Source organism: Cuculus canorus, chromosome 4 (genome assembly GCF_017976375.1).
Source record: "Cuculus canorus isolate bCucCan1 chromosome 4, bCucCan1.pri, whole genome shotgun sequence".
NCBI lineage: Eukaryota > Metazoa > Chordata > Aves > Cuculiformes > Cuculidae > Cuculus > Cuculus canorus.
Window position 1 is genome coordinate 78,131,002 of NC_071404.1, and position 18,687 is coordinate 78,149,688.

At 44.0% G+C, this 18,687-nt stretch overlaps 1 protein-coding gene across 1 annotated transcript; it reads right to left on the bottom strand.

The window, feature by feature from the left end:
* Positions 1-367: 367 nt before the first annotated feature.
* Positions 368-15,255, bottom strand: SDAD1 (SDA1 domain containing 1). Its single transcript, XM_054066289.1, has 22 exons — positions 15,118-15,255; positions 14,940-15,044; positions 14,758-14,856; positions 14,544-14,654; positions 13,779-13,850; positions 13,595-13,695; positions 12,266-12,323; positions 12,089-12,163; positions 11,616-11,717; positions 11,076-11,145; positions 10,232-10,335; positions 9,490-9,547; positions 8,847-8,905; positions 8,397-8,473; positions 7,274-7,371; positions 6,917-6,993; positions 6,395-6,527; positions 4,826-4,923; positions 4,176-4,366; positions 3,594-3,678; positions 3,037-3,198; positions 368-853 (listed from the first exon to the last, which is right to left on the bottom strand). Exons 1-22 carry the CDS (start codon positions 15,205-15,207, stop codon positions 803-805), a joined length of 2,076 nt encoding a protein of 691 aa, XP_053922264.1. The 5' UTR covers positions 15,208-15,255; the 3' UTR covers positions 368-802.
* Between the last annotated feature and the right edge of the window lie 3,432 nt (positions 15,256-18,687).

Genomic DNA, 18,687 nt, shown 5'->3' on the forward strand with positions numbered 1-18,687 from the left:
AAGTGCAGAGAACGCATTAATGATCCCAGCAGAAGTCAAGGCTGAAGCAAGAGTTCAATCCTCAACATTAAGAATCCATAGATCCATCTTATTCTTACCTGTACCTCAAAACTCCGGCACCACAAGATGCGCTTCTATAGCAAAATAAGATTCCTTAGTTCTGCACATGATGCTACCTTTCTATTTGAACGGCAACACGAAAACTGTCTCCCATACAATAATTTCATTCTGGTTTTCTTCATAAACCACAATGAAACTATTGTTTCTCATAATTGTTCACTTGAACTCACCTGTACTACAAGAATTTAGTTTTATTATTATTACATTGGTAAAAAACAGCCACCTACAAAATGGCTCACTCAGCCTGTAAAAGCACATCCCTTGGACAGGCACAGACATACGCACGCACTTTACAGACTAGGCTGGAATATTGTTTTTCCTTCCATTTACCTATTCAGGAATTGCTTCAGGGAAACCATTTTTACGATAAGTTTATATGTTTTAATACTTACACATACAAAATCAGCTGTAAGTAAATTATATTCAGTAAAGGTAATTGCCTTCTTCCCTATAACGCTTTCAGGATAATCAAAATCCCGCAAGGATTAAGGCCTCTTCCATCTGCCCTGTGGATGCAACATCCGACAGCTTGGAAGTGTTCAATTAGTAATTCTGAACAGAACAGAGATAAATCCACAAGGCATTTCAGTCCCGTTTTTCCTCTGGGGTAGCGGTGCTTAGAAATAGGTATTTCAAGGGGCATTTCTTGAAGGGTGAAGGAGTTCTCTCCATCACCATTTTGTTATTTCAGCAGCCGTCTTCTCTTTTTCAGAAGTGCATCACGAAGAGCCAGCTAAACACGGAACGAGAGTGGAATATTCAGGTAAGGAGAATATTAAATAAGCAGACAATAACAGTATCACTTCAACAACCCACTTCATTCTCAAAGGCGCACTAATAGTTTAACAGCTAAACTGGGAGCAGTAACTGGCAAATGCTAACGACTTCAATAGTTATTTGACTAACCTCGATAGTACACTTGAAGAGCTGGGTTCTAAAACAATACGTTTCAGTACATCATCAGCAGATCCTATATAATGAAAAAGACTACAGTACCATAAACTGTTCTTCCACTGACCCATATTCAACTAGAAGAGAGAAAGAAAAAAACTGCAGTCCAGCTGAGAGGTAAGCAGGATTCAATGGTGGTTTTTTTGAAAGAGTATTACAAAGCTGCTTTCCAAGGGGAAAAGAGGGATGCTAGGATTTTTGAGAGTGTGTTTCAGACATGTTTTAGCTGCTAAAGGCTTTTAGCTGTGGACTACAGACAAGAGCCCACTGTGTTCTACTAAAGAGTACAGCAGAACACAGTACCTTACACCTACAGTACTTCAACCCACTTAACAAGTATTTCTAAATCACGGTCAACAGAACTCACGTTACAGACCAACTTTAGTGAAAAAAATATGAAAAAAATTATTCTTTCACTGTTTAAGTGTTGTATTTAAAATCAAAACATTAATTGGGAGTAAGGAGTGAAACCATTCAAGGTGGCTTTTCAGAGAAAGTGTGACAAGTATGACAATCATTGTAAACAGTGGTTTCTTCGAAGGGATAGATTTTTGTTTGCGCCGGGTTCTATGTATTTTAAGAGTTGGTTTAATGTGGTCAGCCTTATTTGGGGTGAGGCTGCCAGTCCAAGTCTTCCTGTTCAACATAAACACTTCAAACACATTCTCTCAATTGAGTCTACAAACAATTCCACTCTTGCTGCTCTTCAGGCAACAAACAGTACAATCCTGGAAACAGGTCTGAATGGAGAGTTTGTAAAAACAGCATCTATCAATGCACTCTAGCGCAAGACTGAACATAGCAAGAAAGCACAAAAATCAACACCCCACAGAAATCAAAGTCCTGCATGATCGGAGCAGTCTAAAAGTTTTTCTTGGAACACATCCAAAGGAGTTCAATTTTATAACACCCTGTAAAACCCTAGACTCGCCATGTGCCAGGCTAGGTAAAAGGATTCTGAGGCAAATTTTCATTGCTAGCAGACTTACCTTGCGAAGGTGAAACAGAGCAGGGCAAGGCAAGACGCCCACAAACCCTCTGGCACCACTATCACACACAGTTCAGGCGTTATCCCTAGCTGAGCTGCACCACAGGAGCAATGAACAGCTACGCACCCTTCTGCCAGCTCATCCAAGCCCAGACCCCCGGGGAGCAATGTGGCCTCCCTGCCCAGTGCCTTCAGGAGCAGAGGCATCCCCTGGATTTCCTGCCTTGTCTTCTAGATGTCCCCTCAGCCACCCTCGGTAGGAACACACAGTAACTGCACTACCAGAGACATGTTTGTGGCTCAGACGCCCTTGCAGAAGCGCCAGGACCAAGCTCAGAGCTGAGGAAGCAACAGAGCACAGGGGCTTCACCACACAGCACAGCACATTGGGAAGCTACTGCGGCAGGCTCGACTGAAGTGATTTGGTTTGTTCTAAGCAGATTCAAATGGGTAATCAAAAGCATTTACATCTGTGCCTAAAGTACATTTATGACCAACTATTAGATGACTTCAAGGGCAGGACAGACCAATCCATAATAAGACAGCAACAGGAGAAAAGTCAAAGAAAGAATATGGAGAGTGAAGGAGCACACAAAAAGCTTGTCCCAAAAAACAACTCCTCCATAACAAGGACTTACTATTTCTTCTGTCAAGGGATTACAGACAGCATTCCAATATGATCTGCTTGTATTTATATAAAGGAAAACACAACCACATTTTCACTGCCTTCCTAACCTGAACATGAGTTTGCAACAGGGCTTGGTCCTTGAGAGACTGACAAAAGCTTTCCACCTCTGCAATCTCCAGTATACCTCCCCTGGGGTAGGATTCAAGGAATGATACTTTCCCCACAGTCCTTTTCAGCAATTAAACCGAAGTGAACAGCAACAATTGAGGCCACAGGATTGACAGCACTTCACCTGCATTATAAGGTTATTGCTCAGACTGCCCCATCTATTTTCAGCATTAAATATTACCTGTTTTTCCCTGAAAGAACGCTTATTTTTTGTCCGGACATTATGGCTGTATCTCATCATCATGAAGTTCTTGTGCTTTTGCTTTTCTTTGTTGGAAGAGCTGGCAAATGGGTTAATTCTTGTTTTCTTTTTCACAAATTCTTTTCTGTCTGTTTTTCCAGCCTAGAATAGAAAATCCAACATAATAGCAGGTCATTTTCCTTTCCCTACAGTTAGCATCAGCTATTAAGGTGACAGGTTCTACAACGGTGACAATAAACCCAGGTTCAGTATGACTTGCTGTGTACATTATATGCATTCTTCCATGCTGGCCCTATTAAGTCACAGTGAGAACAGGGTGTGTCTATATTTTCATTGTCACCTGTGATCAGCAAGAGGCTGTTTATATCTTACAGGCCAGATACAACAGCAAAAAAAAAAGACAGAATATTTCTCAACACAGATGGCAGCTGGGCACCCATCTTAGAGATGCAACCCCACCTCCTCCTCCTGCAGGAGATGAAAATGCAAGCCCACATCTAGGAAGACAGAGGACATGAAACTGCCAAGTTCCTCACCATTGCAGTTGCCAGTCTGGTCTCCTTGTCCGATTTAGGCTTCTTATGCAGATGTTCAATATCTCTGAGTGAAAGCAGCTCTCCCCTACACACAAAAAACCCACAAAAGGCCATCACACACAAAGCTTCATCTGGCAAGAAAAACAACATGTCCTGCAGACCCTTTGCCTCACCAATCTCTTATATCAACTGTCTTCCTATAAACTTTCACAGAAATGCTTCTTGTTCCCTGTTGTTGTTAGGACGACCCTTACTTAAGTCTCATTACTGTTTTTCAAGCCCTGTTTCAACCATAAAGTTTAAGTAACTCCGTGGAGTTACAACCATGTAACTACTGCTACAAAAAACATGCCTATTGATCTGAATAAGGAGAACAGTCCCGTAGATCCCATCACTTCCAGTCTCTTGTCCCAGGTGTAAACAAATCTGCAGGGCCAGGAGCCCTTCTCAACTGTGTGGCTGTTTGCCACCTCTCATCAGGGAATACTGACCAACAGCAGACCTCTATGCCCTACTGCGATTAAAAGCTATGTCACCAGGTTGTAGGGAAAAATAAGCACTCATCCATGTTCCATATCCTACCTGCCCTCCTCTTCATCATCTATTTCAATCGTTTTCCTCTTGGCAGCTTTACCAGGGGCAGAATTAAGTTCTTTGGAGAGCTGGGCAAGGCGTATTTTGTGGAAGTCTTCTTGGGTTAGCAGCCTGCTTGTACTGACTGCTGCAGCTTTGGCTTTTCGTTCCTCTATTGGCATGCTTTTCACCTTCTCTGCCTTTTGAAGAGAGGACAAAAGAATCATCCAGAGCTCTGCAAACCATTTCTGTGCCATAAACCATGACCCTTGCCTCTCAATGTAGGGCAACACTGTTGGGAAATGCTATAACCAGCTGTTAGGATTCTTCATTATCTTATATCCAATGTGTAGTATTAGAAGAACAATGGACTTGCTCTCACTCATATTTCAAAAGGCATAAAAGCACTCATGTAAATATCATGGCCTTGTAGCAATTTGGCACTGGGACAGAATTCTCCCCTCTGCCTCTCATGCAAAGAACACGCACGCTCAGCAGAGGTTCTAAACAGTACCTCAGCTTCCCTGAGTCTGGTCGGGTTACTCTGCAGCCCTGCCAAGTTAGTTATGAGCAGCCTTGTGAAGGTGCAGAGCAAGAGGGTCTGTTCTCCTATTAACAAGGCTTATTTGTGTTTAGCGTAGAAAACACTCTGAACTCACTACTACTTGCTGCTCCTCATCTGAGGAATGAGGAACATCAATCCATTCTCCATCTTCATTATCTTCATCCTCACTCAGACTAGCGCTTTCCCAGCCATCTGCTCAGAGGAAGAAGTGCACAGCGTCATTAATGCAGACTCTGCTTAACTACTTGAGTTTCTAATTACTTCAGACAGGGTCACAAGCTCTCACTGCCTTTGATTACCTCTGTGCTAAATGCATTTACACCCAGGGACACATTTACCAAACAAGGAAGCTATAGGGCTCAGCATCCCAGCCTCAGAACCTCACAGGTATGACCAAGACATGCGATACTTAACACACCTGACCGCTATTAATGATTCTTAGCAGGCACCCACAGTTAAACAGGCCAGCAGCTCCCATGCTTTTTCACTGGGAAGTTCAGCTCCCAAATTCCACCCAACTTGCAGCTGGTTCAGAGGTGTGCAACCCCCCTCAGCTTTGATTCCTTAGCACACACACACCCAATTACATACACCAATTTTCATAGCCATAACTGGATGTAGCTGGGTGAGATCTTTGCAAACACACCCCCCCTCCACACACCAGACTGCTTAAATCAGCTGGTGTGTTTGGTCACTGCTCTGAGCTGCAGTCATCTTCACACCTTTATTGTAAGCTTTCAGTGGAATGCGGGTGATGAGAGCCCTTACAGGTAATGCATTTACATATACCTCATTCACTCAAAACCAAGCCAACCATAGACAATACCCAAAGCAGTTTGCAACCAGATCTGTACCACAATACTACGCTTTGCAAAGCTTAACTCTCATCCAAATTTCAAGATCCTAAAAACCAAGTGTGTTTGGGCCATTCTCTGAAGCAACACAGTAGCTTACAGATGCTGATCCTCATTACACTGTTCAGTAATGGGTGTTCCCTGCTAACTAAACCAAGGACAGAAGCAACACAGTTTATAGCTAAGTTACTTCCTACAGTATAAGCACTGCTGCTCTTCACCACTGTTCAAACTGACTGATGAGCTGGTTATCAGCCTCAGAAACCAAAGCAAAGATTGCTGTACTAAACACTCCATTCACACACAGAAGCAACATCGGAGTGTTCGCTCTTGCACTGCAATACCTCCAGTGCCCTCAGGCTGGATTCGCCAAACTCTTGTGTCTTGATTTTTAAGTCCCTCTCCATCTTTTCCTGATTCACACACAGGTTCCAGGTTGTGTGTAGCATTTACACCACAAGTGAATTAAAGACACCAAATAGTATTTCAAAGTACTACTTTTGTGTTTTTGAATATGCAACAAAAACTTTTAGTTAAAGCCCAACATATGGCATTTCACAGCTGTCCTTCTGCTTTTCCATCCCCTTGTCTACCAAAACATCACACAGTAACAGACTTCACTGGATAAATTGCACTTCCTCAAGGATACCATCAGTGCTACCTAATGGCCAAATACAGACACATGCAAGCCACGCAGCATGTGACAACAGCAAATGAAATGCACAAACACCAAGTCTTATGTCTAAATAAAATCTTAGGGATAATGATGCTTAAAGTAGAAGTGATAAAACCAAAAAAAAAAAGCCAACCTTCCTCTTGGTTTCCTCCCTTTTCCTTTTGATTCTCAACATCCAGTACTTCTGCTCCTGGAATATAATCTTTGGCATCCAGTTCTCCATACTCATGGATTCTGGCTTCCAACGAGGCCTCAGTAGGCTTACCCTGTCAGTTAACAAAACATCTGTTAAGCAGGCTGCTATCTTAATGCCCACTAATCCATGAAAAAATATGGGGGACGGGAACATGCGTGTGGAAAAGAAATTCTGCCTGATGAAATGGGAAAAGATTTTCTATTACTAAAAAGTTAATGAACTCTAGGAAGACTGTCAAGCTTCTGTAGCACAACCCTTCTGTCAATCCATCTCGTAACTGTGAACTACAGAAATGTTGAAGTAAGAGCATGCCATGCCAAAGGACAGCAAGAGTGCAGGCAGGGGAAGGGTGCACGGGTGACTGCACCTCCTTCTCAAGATGCTGTGAGATCTGATACCATTTTTGAGCACGCGAGCTTGGGTCCATGATGAACGCAAAGCACATAAAACAACACTTGCCCTGAATTTCTTCTGCAGCATCTCTGGATTCAGGGAACGGAAAAGGTGAATCAGAGTCCTTGCAGACATCATCACATCTGCCCAGAGAAAACGACAGTCAGTAATAAATACAGAAAAGCAGAGTTCTGAGCAAACTGGAAGCCCACTCATATCATCAGTATTTATAGCCTGTTGATGGCTTCTCTGAAGTTATAGCTCCCTCCAAATACAGAGAAATGCCACAGATATATTGAAAGTGATACTCCTCAGTCCCCACAAAAACAATGAAGACGTCAATGTAACAAAGGCTATAGCAACAGAGGAACAAGATGATACATGAGAAAAGATTTAGAAGTCAGATCCATGTAATAAACTTACTTTTATTTTTATGAGTCTTGTACTGAACAAGGTCTTGGAGCAAGTCTTCAGTCATGGCTAATGGACATCTCGCAGTTATTTCTTTTATTGCGTTGATTCTAACAAATAAGAAGTGAATTATCTTCTGAACACCACAGCTGAGAGAGACTCCCACTGGCCCAGTAATAGACAGAATTATCTGGAACCTGCCATAGCTTTTATACAACACTTAGTGTAACCGAGGACAACACTAGAATGAGCTCTCTATGCCATGGTTCTCCAAGCCCCTTATCCTACACCCTGCAGTTATTCTTTAATCTGATCCTAGGCTTTGGGTTCTGCAACTGAAATCTGCACCCAGGCAGACAGAAAAGCAGTCAAACAGTCACCAGGCCACCAAAAGAAAATAAATATAAAATCAATAAACAGTTCTGGAGTGAACCACAAGCAGGCTCAGGCCAGTGCAACGAAGTCTGTGGGCTCACACGAGTTGCCTTTTAAAACACTATCATGCACACACTTTGCACACCAAAATTGGCTTAAAACCATGCCAGTAGCTCACAAAACACTCACAATGTGTCTACACGCAACAGTTCAACTCTTCCCCTACATTTAGCTTTCTCTACCCCACTAACATCAGAGCTTTCACAAACACCCCTCCCGAGCAGTCAAAGAAAACATATTACAGTTCCGCTCGCAGCAATCCTTACAGTTGTCAATTGCGAAATTTCACCCACAAAGCATCGAAGTAAAGAGTCCTGAGCTACGATGCAGCCATTTACTAAGTAAATACAATCTTATTAATTCACAGACCAGAGGCCTGCCCTTAAAGCAGAAATAACGATATGCAGAAAGATAAATAAGAGACTAAATGATAAAACAAAAAAACCCCACACCATTATGAAATCTAGGAAAGTTAACTCACAATGCCAAGCTCAGAAACTCATCGTTTTGGCGAAATTTAAAACACTGCCAACAAAAATAAGGAAAGCTAATGCTGAGCTACTGTCCTAGCTGGTTTTCAGGCAGGCAGATTCTTGAGACCACAGTACGAATGACAGGAATAAGTTGCAGGTAGTTTAAAAAATAAACCATTTCTCTACATTGAGAGAGAGTTTCAGTTTTCGTAAGATTCTGTACCCACCCTACAGTCATGACCTCTCCAGAATTCTTGTCAGTGACAAAGTTGTTGGCAATAGTCATTAACACTGACTGGATAATCTGAGAATAAGAAAAAAGTTAAATAAACAATGCGTATGTAATAAAATGATGAAAACGATTACATATTCTTAACTAAGAGACAACAGAAGCCTTTTCACAAAAAGACAGAGCTCAGGTCTTGTGCCTAGAGAATATTTGCAGGCTATAGTGACAAGTTCTCTTGCGGAAATGAAGACAGACATGGGTGAGGTTTTCTTTCCATTTTACTTAAAACAATCCCTTAGAACTTGCAGAAGGAGCCAAAATTACCATAAGCTTTTCAAGACAAAGGCTCTGCCAACATCCCCCTTTCCCCCCTCCACTGCAAACACTCAGTTGTATTTCCATGCAGGCCTCCATCTGTAATCTCACTAAAGACAAGTGCAGTACTGACCTCAGGTGGTACCAGCTGATGTGAAGCTTGTGCAGCAAACAGAAGAATCTTTGTCACTTCTGGAAGAAAAGAAACATGGGAAGACAGTGAAATATATTGCTGCAGCTTAGCCTGGCCAATAAACATTTCTAGAAGAGCTAACTCAACAAGCTGCTCAGTCTAAGTCTCACAGCCATTTTAATGTGAAGTTACGTGGGGCAACCATTTCTCCTCTCTCAGAAGCATCAGGAACTTACCTGGTCTTCACCCCAGCTGCAGTACAGGCCCTTAGCAGCCAAGATGAAAAGGAATGCTCTAGAACTTGAGTGAACCATCAGTAAAACAAAGCAGCAAAACACAGTCACCCTCTGCTAAACCAGCCAGGGTTTGCAAGCAACTAGGGACTCAGGAGATTAATTTTATTCCATTGCTGGGTTTTCGCAAACACTCAGGGAAGGAACGCCGAGTGCAAACAGCTTCTATAAAATTCCTCAGTGTTTTGCACTTCTGGCAGTCAAGGCCTTCTACTTCCTTCACCCATGCTCACTGGATTGCTGCTTCTGCTTAGCTACTGCCACCTGTTCATTTACAGCACCACTTCCGAGAACTGACTGTGCGTGCGTCATTGACAGACCAGCAGTATTCTCTGCTAGCAGCCTCTTACCTCTCTGATGGGGCTGGAGGAATCTCTGAATGAAGGGGTAGAAATTAAAAAGAAAAAGCTGCAAAAGAGAATTAAGTTGTCACAGGTTAGCTTCTTGTCTTAACTAGAGATCACCTTCAAAGGCTGCTAAGTTTTAAAACAATCAGTGATTCTACATATCTTGCTCTCCAAATGCCTTGGATTTTATCGCACGATGCATTCACCTATCCTGACCTTGATATATGCAGAGATGAGGAAATGACTCTGACAAAGGAAATACTCAGTCCCAAGCTCCGTGATATTCAGAGTGATTCTTGTTAGACTGCACAGAAAACAAATTAAGGCACCCTGCTTCACGATCCCGTAGCTGATGTCACTTCCCTTTGCCTCAGGGACATAATCTTCTCTCCCAGAACAAAAAGAGACTCCAGTAATTTTGATCAAACTTGGGCTATACCTCAAAGTGCTTTTCATAAGCCATTGCTGGACTCCTTTAGAAAGTCCTTCCCCTTTGGAAGAGCACAAAGGTCTTGAATAAAACATGTTCTCCTCTTTTTCTTAGAGGCAGCTCAGTGGTCACAGACCCACGGCTTTCCCCAGGAGAGCTCGCTCAGTACCACAGCGGCCTATGCCGTTGCACCATTCTATGGGGAATGGCCATACATCTGCACTTCTTAACAGACAGTGAAATTAAACCTCCTTTTCCAGAGGCACGAGGCCAGGGCATGCCACCAGACCACTATAAATTTATCAGAGTATGTACCTCATGTATTCCAACCAGCCTAGATATTAGGTCCATCAGCATCATCTTCACTTCAAATCGTTCCTTACAGCTCTCCAGCTGCTTGAGCAGTTTTTCTGCAAAGTCTAAAAGAAGCAATAATAGATTTGCAGTAGACTTAAAGAGTGCAAAGCAGAACTCTACTGCGATCAGGTTAAAAAAGGCAGTCAGTTTCTCAAAGCCCCCATGGGCTTGCACAGAAGAAATTCAAGGCAGTTACAGCACTTCTCCCAATGAGTTATTTTTCTTCTGCCATGCCTAGAAGGTCTAAAGCTGCACACAGGTTGAGAGCAGAAAAGCAGCAGGGGGATTCCACAACATTATAAGCACAGGCTCAGTAGTTAAAAGCTAGATTTTTTGAGATACATTTTGAGTTCATCTGGAAAAACAAAATCCCTAGAGGTTCACTAGAACAGACTACAACCAAGTTGAGCGATCTCAGACAAACATCAAACTGGTAACAGGAACACTTCTGAAGGTGGATAAGCTGAATAAGCTGAAGTAGATAAAGTACTCCCCATTCACACAGATTATGGTCTTCACACATACAAGAAAGAAGTAGAGAGCCATGCCTCATCTGTAGCAACCTTGAGTGAACGATGGAACATTGCTCCTTCCTTGTCCATCTACTAGTGTTCCACTACGACAAGCTCAACAGGGCGGATCTCAACATTTCCAACTAATATGAAACTCTAGGATAAAGCACATTGCAAGCACCCCATTGTCATGTTTTATCTACTCGGCGCTGCCATTCTCTTTTCGGAGTTGGGTCTGAGCCTTTATGCCTGGGACTAACACCCCTTGAGAAAACAGAAAATACACTTACCTTGGGGATCATGAATCAAGTGAATAGCAGAGAAGTTGAACACCTCTGGCTTGCTCTTCTTCTTCTGTTTCTGCATGGCAAAAAAAGTGAGCGAGACATTTAATTCCTCCCATGAAAAAGTTGTGAATGCTTCAGTTTTAGGCTGCTGCTAAAAGCTGCTATTTACCATTCTTCATTTCAAAAAAAGGCGCTTTAACAAGTCAACTATCACTCAGCTGCATAGAGCTTCCTGCTACCTGACCTAAGAGGCAACAGGGGCTGCATTAAGCAGTTATTTATCAAGACACCATGTACATTAAAGAAAGGGACCACCAAAAGGGTACCTGGAGCAGAAATAATCCACCTCTTAGACTAAGTCTGTTTCAAAACAGCTCTCTTCCAGGCAAACATGACATATGCCTGGCCAATAGACGCGAGAACATTTGAGAACTACCTAGAAAAGGCGGTAGATAGTAGCTAAGATGACAGGGGCAATAGCAAGATTTCTGCATGTGAAAGATTAAGCTAAAACACTAGCAAGTCAGATGCCGCTCTCCTCACCTTGAGGACCTTCATTGCTTTTTCTAGTTTCTTCTTGCGCTTGGTGGTTTTCTTGTTAGTTGCGTACCTTACCATCAGATCTCTGGCTGTGGGAGCATCGTCCTTGAAAAATAAAGCAAAGAAAACAAGATTTGGGTAAAATCAGGCTTCAGATAGGAGTCAAAGAAACAACAAGTATCAATATTTCTCAGGGTCACCTGAGATTTCCAGCAGGTGAAAGTCTCTTTCCACAACTCTACACTGAGCAGCTAGCAACTGATGTCTTCACAATCCAGGCTGACCAACTGTCATTTGGGGCCAGCTGTCAAAAGCACTGAGCTTTTTTTGTGAAGCATAGAAACATCAGGAGAGGAAACAGGATGGAAAATTAAGTAACACTAAAGCAGACAGATTGGTGGAGCCCGGGTCACTAGTATAACAGAACTATTAGACTTGGAAGAACAGAGGGGAGAAGACTTAACCACAAAGCCCACCTCAGATTCTGAGTCACTGTCTTGTTTCTCATCTTCATCTCTCCCAAGGAAAAACTTCAAACTAGCAACCAAAACCTGAAAAGCAACGTAAGCTCCGGTAGGACAGGAACATTTACAACAGTCCCACATTCACAGCTTAGGCAACATCTAGTTTCATCAGGAGATTTCTGTTCTCACCTTTGTCACTTTAGAAAAGCAGGCAGTTGTGATGACATTTACAGTTTTGGCATCATTCCTGGCATAAAACAAAACATCGTCTTTTACTTCAAGTTTCACAATTTCAAGATTGTCAGAAAAATAAGTTTCATGAAACGTGACTCCTAACAAGCCAGAAGCTTCATTAGAATCAAGTCTTTTAGCACTCCCAAGTATGTTGGCAAAGTTAAGATTCTGACATTTTCTTTAGAAGTTCTAACATAGCAGTGGCTTTATCTGAATAAACACAAACGTATGTTCACCTAGTTCACACTGACTGAAGGGACAGAAAAACTCAGTTACAGAAATTAATACAGATAAGCACTTCTTCCACGGATAAAGACAAAACAACTGACCTGCCAGGCACAAAAATAAGTCAGCATAGAATTCTAGCTTTTATTATAAAATCAACTACATAGTTTTGAAATCAACTATGCTTCAAAAATCAGGGTTTATATGAAATAAAGCTGCAGGAACTAAGGACATTTTATACCAAGTCTCACATACTTACAAATCTACTTGCTAAAACTGCAAAAGTTCACCTTGCAGCAACACTGATTTTCAGCAGTCCCTGTGCTCTCTCCCTTGCAGTAGTTCTCAACACACTGCTACATGAAAATTTCTTAATGAAGCTGCCAAGACATTTTTATTTATGCCATGGAGGCAATATTCCTGGAATGCTCCACATCAAAGCTCCTTGTGCCCAAATACACCTGTGCATCACATCCCATCTGCCAGCTGCACTTTCCCTGCAATCCATCAGGAGCACAATAACGCCATTCATACCCCAGTGTAACTCATGTGGAAGGTGCTGAGAAATGCAAGAACTGCACTGCTAGCACCTGTTTTGGTGATGCAGGAGCCACAGACACACTGCTGGCCAGCAGTATCACAGGGTGCTTTTCTGGCTCTCTACACAGTTCATTTCTGCACAAGAACCAAGAGCAGCAAAGGAGTTACAAACTGAACTGCATCAGACTTGGACAGGTCTTGACAGTCAAGAAGGACACAGCAGTGTGAGCAGCCCACCATCTTCTCATGGGATTTACTGCTGGGTAACATACCCTCTGGTCTTTTGTAACAGAAGAATTCAGCAACATCTTAGATCCACCAAAGATTCAACCCAAGTAACAAAGACTTCACACAAGACAGTTTTTCTTCCCACCTAAATTAAATTCCACTGCATCAAAGAGGATAAATATATTTCAGTCAAACCCCTCAAGTGTTACATTTTTCTCTACGCTCTATAAGCGATGTCACGATGGCTACCTCAGGAAAAAAGGAGAGCCAAAACCAGCCTGACAGTCCTACCAGATATTTCTTCTGTAAAGCTCAATCATCACGTCCAGAGAAATCTTGGCAGCAGTGGGATTACTGTCTCTCAGCATCGTATACATAAAGTTCTGCAAGGACTGAAAATAGAGATTGGAAACGTTTATTATTCCCAGTCTTGCTTTCAGAAGATCAGAAGATGAAACAAAACTGAAATACTCACTGTGTTTACTTTGTTGTTTTTGTGTTTAGCATTGACATTCTTGATGTCCGACACGATGTGAGTATACAAAGTCTGTGAACAGAGAAAGAACAGGGAGTGACCCACACAGGCACATTACTGCTCCCCCAATGCCTTTGAGTACTCAAACAAGAGCCCAGTCTGCCCCCCACTGCCAATACTAGTTTTCCCCTTTAAGTTACAGTTGGAAAAAACAAGAAGTTATCCTGCAAAATCTCATCTGTGCTTCGTTGCGATGTATCTGGAAAGCATACTTAATTTATGAAACAGTGAGGCAGGAAAGTGCCTGAAGCAGGGTTTAAAATCCCACACCGTTTCATTCAGGCACACTGCAACGGCCAGTTCAGCAGTTCCCGTGGCAGAAGGCAAGGAAGGCAGAAAAACAAAACTCAGTCTTCAACAAACAGCAGGTTTAGTTTTGGTTGTTTTACTCAGAGGCCCTCACAAAGAATTTGCTAAGGGCTGCTCCAACAACCATGGTTTTCACACACAAGCTCTCCCACTCAGACACAGGACAGGCTGGCAACAGCACAGGAAAGGCCTTCAGAGCAGCACACATCCCAGCTGATCCAACAGAGACCCAGGCTCTCCTCCAGCACCAGCAATTACAGCCAAGCCAGAGCGATTTTAACCTTTCCCTTTGCTACCAAGGAAAGGAGCGCAGCTGCCAGCGGACACTACGGTACCTCTGGAGAGCTGCTCAGAACCCACTGGGAAATGGAGCTCAGTTCTGCACACACAGCTTACTTTTCGTAGCAGCTTATCATGGCACCGCAGCAGCTGAAAGAAGAGCTCCAGCAGGCTCGTGGGGTGGACCAGATTCTTGTTTCTTAACAGGATCAAAGCCTTGCAGAACGTCTGGAAAGGAAGGATGTGGAATTGGAATGAAAACCTCTCTGTACTCTCCAGTTTGCGTTGTTCTTAAGAAACTGGGCAGCACCAGGGCTCGGCAGAGGCTCACCATGCGCAGGTCTGCGTCCAGGACGGTGTGGTGCTGGGAGAGCAGCTCCTGCAGCTGCCGGGGAAAGCCGGCCACGTGCTCCGGGTAGCAGTGGGCAACCTGCGCAGGGAGAGAGGGACGCTCCGGGAGCTGCGGGGAAGGAGCAGCCGGGGAAGGGAAGGGAAGGGAAAGGGCGGTCTCACCTGCGCCAGGAACATGACCAGCTCCGCCAGGTCCTTGCTCGGCTTGTCCGGCTGAAAGGCGAAGATCTCCAGGTGGGACTGGTAGTGGTGGTACTGCTGGAGAAACTGAGCACGGGGCGCCCGTTAGCGCCGCCGCTCCCCGCGCCCCGCTCCCCCCCGGCCCGGCCCCCCCCCGCACCTCTTCCGTGTAGGAGGAGGCATCGCGCTTGATGAGGTTCTGCAGCTGCGGCAGGTTGCTGGGCAGCTTGTTCCCCTGCCGCCCCGACATGCCGCCGCCCGGCCACCGCGCGGGAGGCGCCGCCGCCCAGGGACGCGCTGCGAGCGGCACAGCGCCCCCCGCGACCCGGAGGAGCCACTGCAGCCTCCGCCCAGCGAGCCGGCCCCGCCTCCAGCGGCCCATCCATCGCAGCCTCCATCGATCCATCGACCCATCATCACAGCCTCCGTCCTTCGACCCATCAATCTATCACAGCCTCCATCAATTCATCGGCCAATCGCCACAGCCTCCATCAATCAATGCATCAATCAACCCATCACAGCCTCCATCCATCAGCCCATTAATCTATCACAGCCTCCATCTATCCATGGGCCAATCGCCACAGCCTCCATCAATCAGCCCACCACATCATCCATCAGCCCATCAATCAATTCATCACAGCCTCCATCAATCAATTCATCAGCCAATCACCACAGCCTCCATCAATCAATGCATCAATCAACCCGCCACAGCCTCCATCCATCCAACCGCCACAGCCTCCATCCATCCAACCGCCACAGCCTCCATCCATCCAACCGCCACAGCCTCCATCCATCCAACCGCCACAGCCTCCATCCATCCATCCGCCACAGCCTCCATCCATCCATCCGCCACAGCCTCCATCCATCCATCCGCCACAGCCTCCATCCATCCATCAATCTCACAGCCCCCATCCATCCATCAATCTCACAGCCCCCATCAGCACATCAATCCGCCCATCACAGCCCCCATCCATCAGCCCATCAATCCATCACAGCCCCCATCCATCAGCCCATCAATCCATCACAGCCCCCACCCATCAGCCCATCAATCCATCACAGCCCCCACCCATCAGCCCATCAATCCATCACAGCCCCCACCCATCAGCCCATCAATCCATCACAGCCCCCACCCATCAGCCTTCCAATTGTCACAGCCTCCATCCATCAATCCATCCATCCGCCACAGCCTCCATCCATCCATCCGCCACAGCCTCCATCCATCCATCAATCTCACAGCCTACATCAATGCATGCATCAGCCCATCACAGCCCCCATCCATCAGCCAATCGTCACAGCCTCCATCAATCCATCCATCACAGCCTCCATCAATCCATCCATCACAGCCTCCATCAATCAATCTGTCAATCTCACAGCTTACATCAATGCATCAATCAACCCATCCCAGCCTCCATCAATCCATCCATCCCAGCTTCCATCAATCCACTGCAGCCTCCACCAATCCATCCATCCATTGATCAATCAATGACAGCCTCCAATCCATCAATCAAATCATTGTTTTCAGTGTCCTTTTACAGCAGGGTACACATATTCTCGTTGATATCAAGTACAGGCAGATGCTGGAGCATAGCCTGAGTGTGAAGCACTGGGCACTGCTGCCAGTAACAATCTAGAGGAACTCAGCAGCCAGCAAGCTCTCCACAAATGCTTCCTCCTCATCTTTACTGACGGATGGCACGTGCGGATGGCCCTGCCTAGCAACAGCCACAGCCAGAGGAGCAAGGACCTCCATCTTTTAGAGATAGGGGAAATAATCTGCTTTTTGTTACCTGCTTTCCTTCCCTTCACCGATTTCAAGACAACCCTAAACCAGAACACAGCACATAATGCTGCCCCCCCCAGTCGTACCAACAGAGCAGAGTCAAGACCTCCTACAGCTGCTGTGAATTCGGGGTTTGACTTAACTGATTGGAAAAAACTGCAATGTAAGAACAGAACATAGGTATGGGTTCCTATGAACTCAACAAGGCAGAGCCGAACTCTCCAAAACCTGAAAAAAAGCTTTAACACTTCATATACTCAGAAAAACATGTATTAGCTTTACTAGTATCATAACATGTTCAGCTTCTGTGTTCAGACATCTCTACCCTACTGCAGAACTTCAGCACAGCACTGAAATGAAGAGATGAAATAACTTATTTGATCATGCACTTCCACGGGTTAATCCTGATCTCAGCACCATTCACTCATCTCCTAATGGATGTGATTCATACAAAAAAGTAGAGCTACACAACTGTTTTCTTAATTTAAGTTAGCTTAATGACAAACAAGTCCACATCTATTTTACAAGGCTTGCTTTATTTTTAAAGTAAAAACAAAAGTTGAAGTCTAACGTGAGATAATATTTCATTCCATATTGGTTACTTCAGCACCACAGAAAACTTCCAAGACCCCTTCCCACATTCTTACCTGGCTTTCCACTCTGCATAGAAATCGTAAAATTTAACAGGACCTATTTCTATTGAGCTAAAATCAGAAGTTTCCTCCTACTATCTTCTTGACTACCCCAAAACAAAATAAAGAATTTTTATAGTGCATTCCGCAGGGTGAGCATTTATATCTGAAGCCCCTCCCCTGCAGCACTCTCATTGGCCCGGCTGCCATGAGCTAATTGAGCCAGGAGTGGTTAAATACCTGGGGAAGTGCCTTTTCTTTGTTTGCTGGGAAGAGTGAGTGGTTCTTACTTGAGCTGCTTGGTTTGCTTTTGGGGGGTTTCTGGTAAACTATGGGTTTTTTTGCTGCGAGTAGAATAGCTATATTAGCATAGTAAGTAGTGAATTCTGCTACAACAATCACTTAGTCCATTGGACAAGGAAAAATTAACTAGGTTTTTTTTTTTATTTAGGTTATTTTCTGAGTTATGCATGTTTCTGAAGTTCTAGCTTTTTCTTTTTTTGAAGAATATAGGCTAGAGCTTTTGTGGCTGTTTTGTTTAAAAAATCCTTTTTTCTTTTTTTTTTGTTTTTATTTTATATGAAGCTTTTGAACAGGGGTATAGTTGTTGTGGGGATTAGAGAGAAGCACCTTGAGTTTTTTTAAGTTTTCCCAAGTATAAAGAAAATACTTAACATGTTCATTAAAAAATCTTGTTTTATAACAACTTTTTCAGTATCTTGTTATTAAGTGTAGTAAATATATAGGTTAAGATTGGTCTAAAAACATGACCATGCTTCAAACAGCTTTTTCTGTTCATATGGAAAGCCAGGTTCTTTTTGAAACTAAACCCAAGGAAGTAATATAAAAAGATGTTCTCTGTAGGCTATTCGTTAATACCTTGTTTATTGAATTAATCAGTGTTTGCAGTTGTAGTGTTTGTGAATGCAGTTCCATTTTGTGTGAATGTAGGCTGGGAACATGGAGGTGAGCAGCTGCTGGCTCAGATGTGCCTAGAGCTGGGTTCTCCTCGCTCTTATCAGGTCACCTAGCTCGGTAGTTGTCTATAATGAATCCTTTTTTAGCCGGTAGATGGAGCTGAGAGAAGCACTTCCTTACTGGACTGCAGTAACTGGGGAGGTGGAAAAATATAGTTTTACTTTACTGCAGCCAGCCCTGTCCTTTTCGATTCCATCAAAAGCTGTGGAGTTTGAGTAGAGCTTCTGGAAAGCCTAAGAGCTTTGCTTACTTTCACAGTTCAATTAAACATGGGCAGCACCTTGTTTGTGTTCTATGTAAACTCCTGGCCTTCAGTTGTTGCAGGGAATTAATCTTCCTG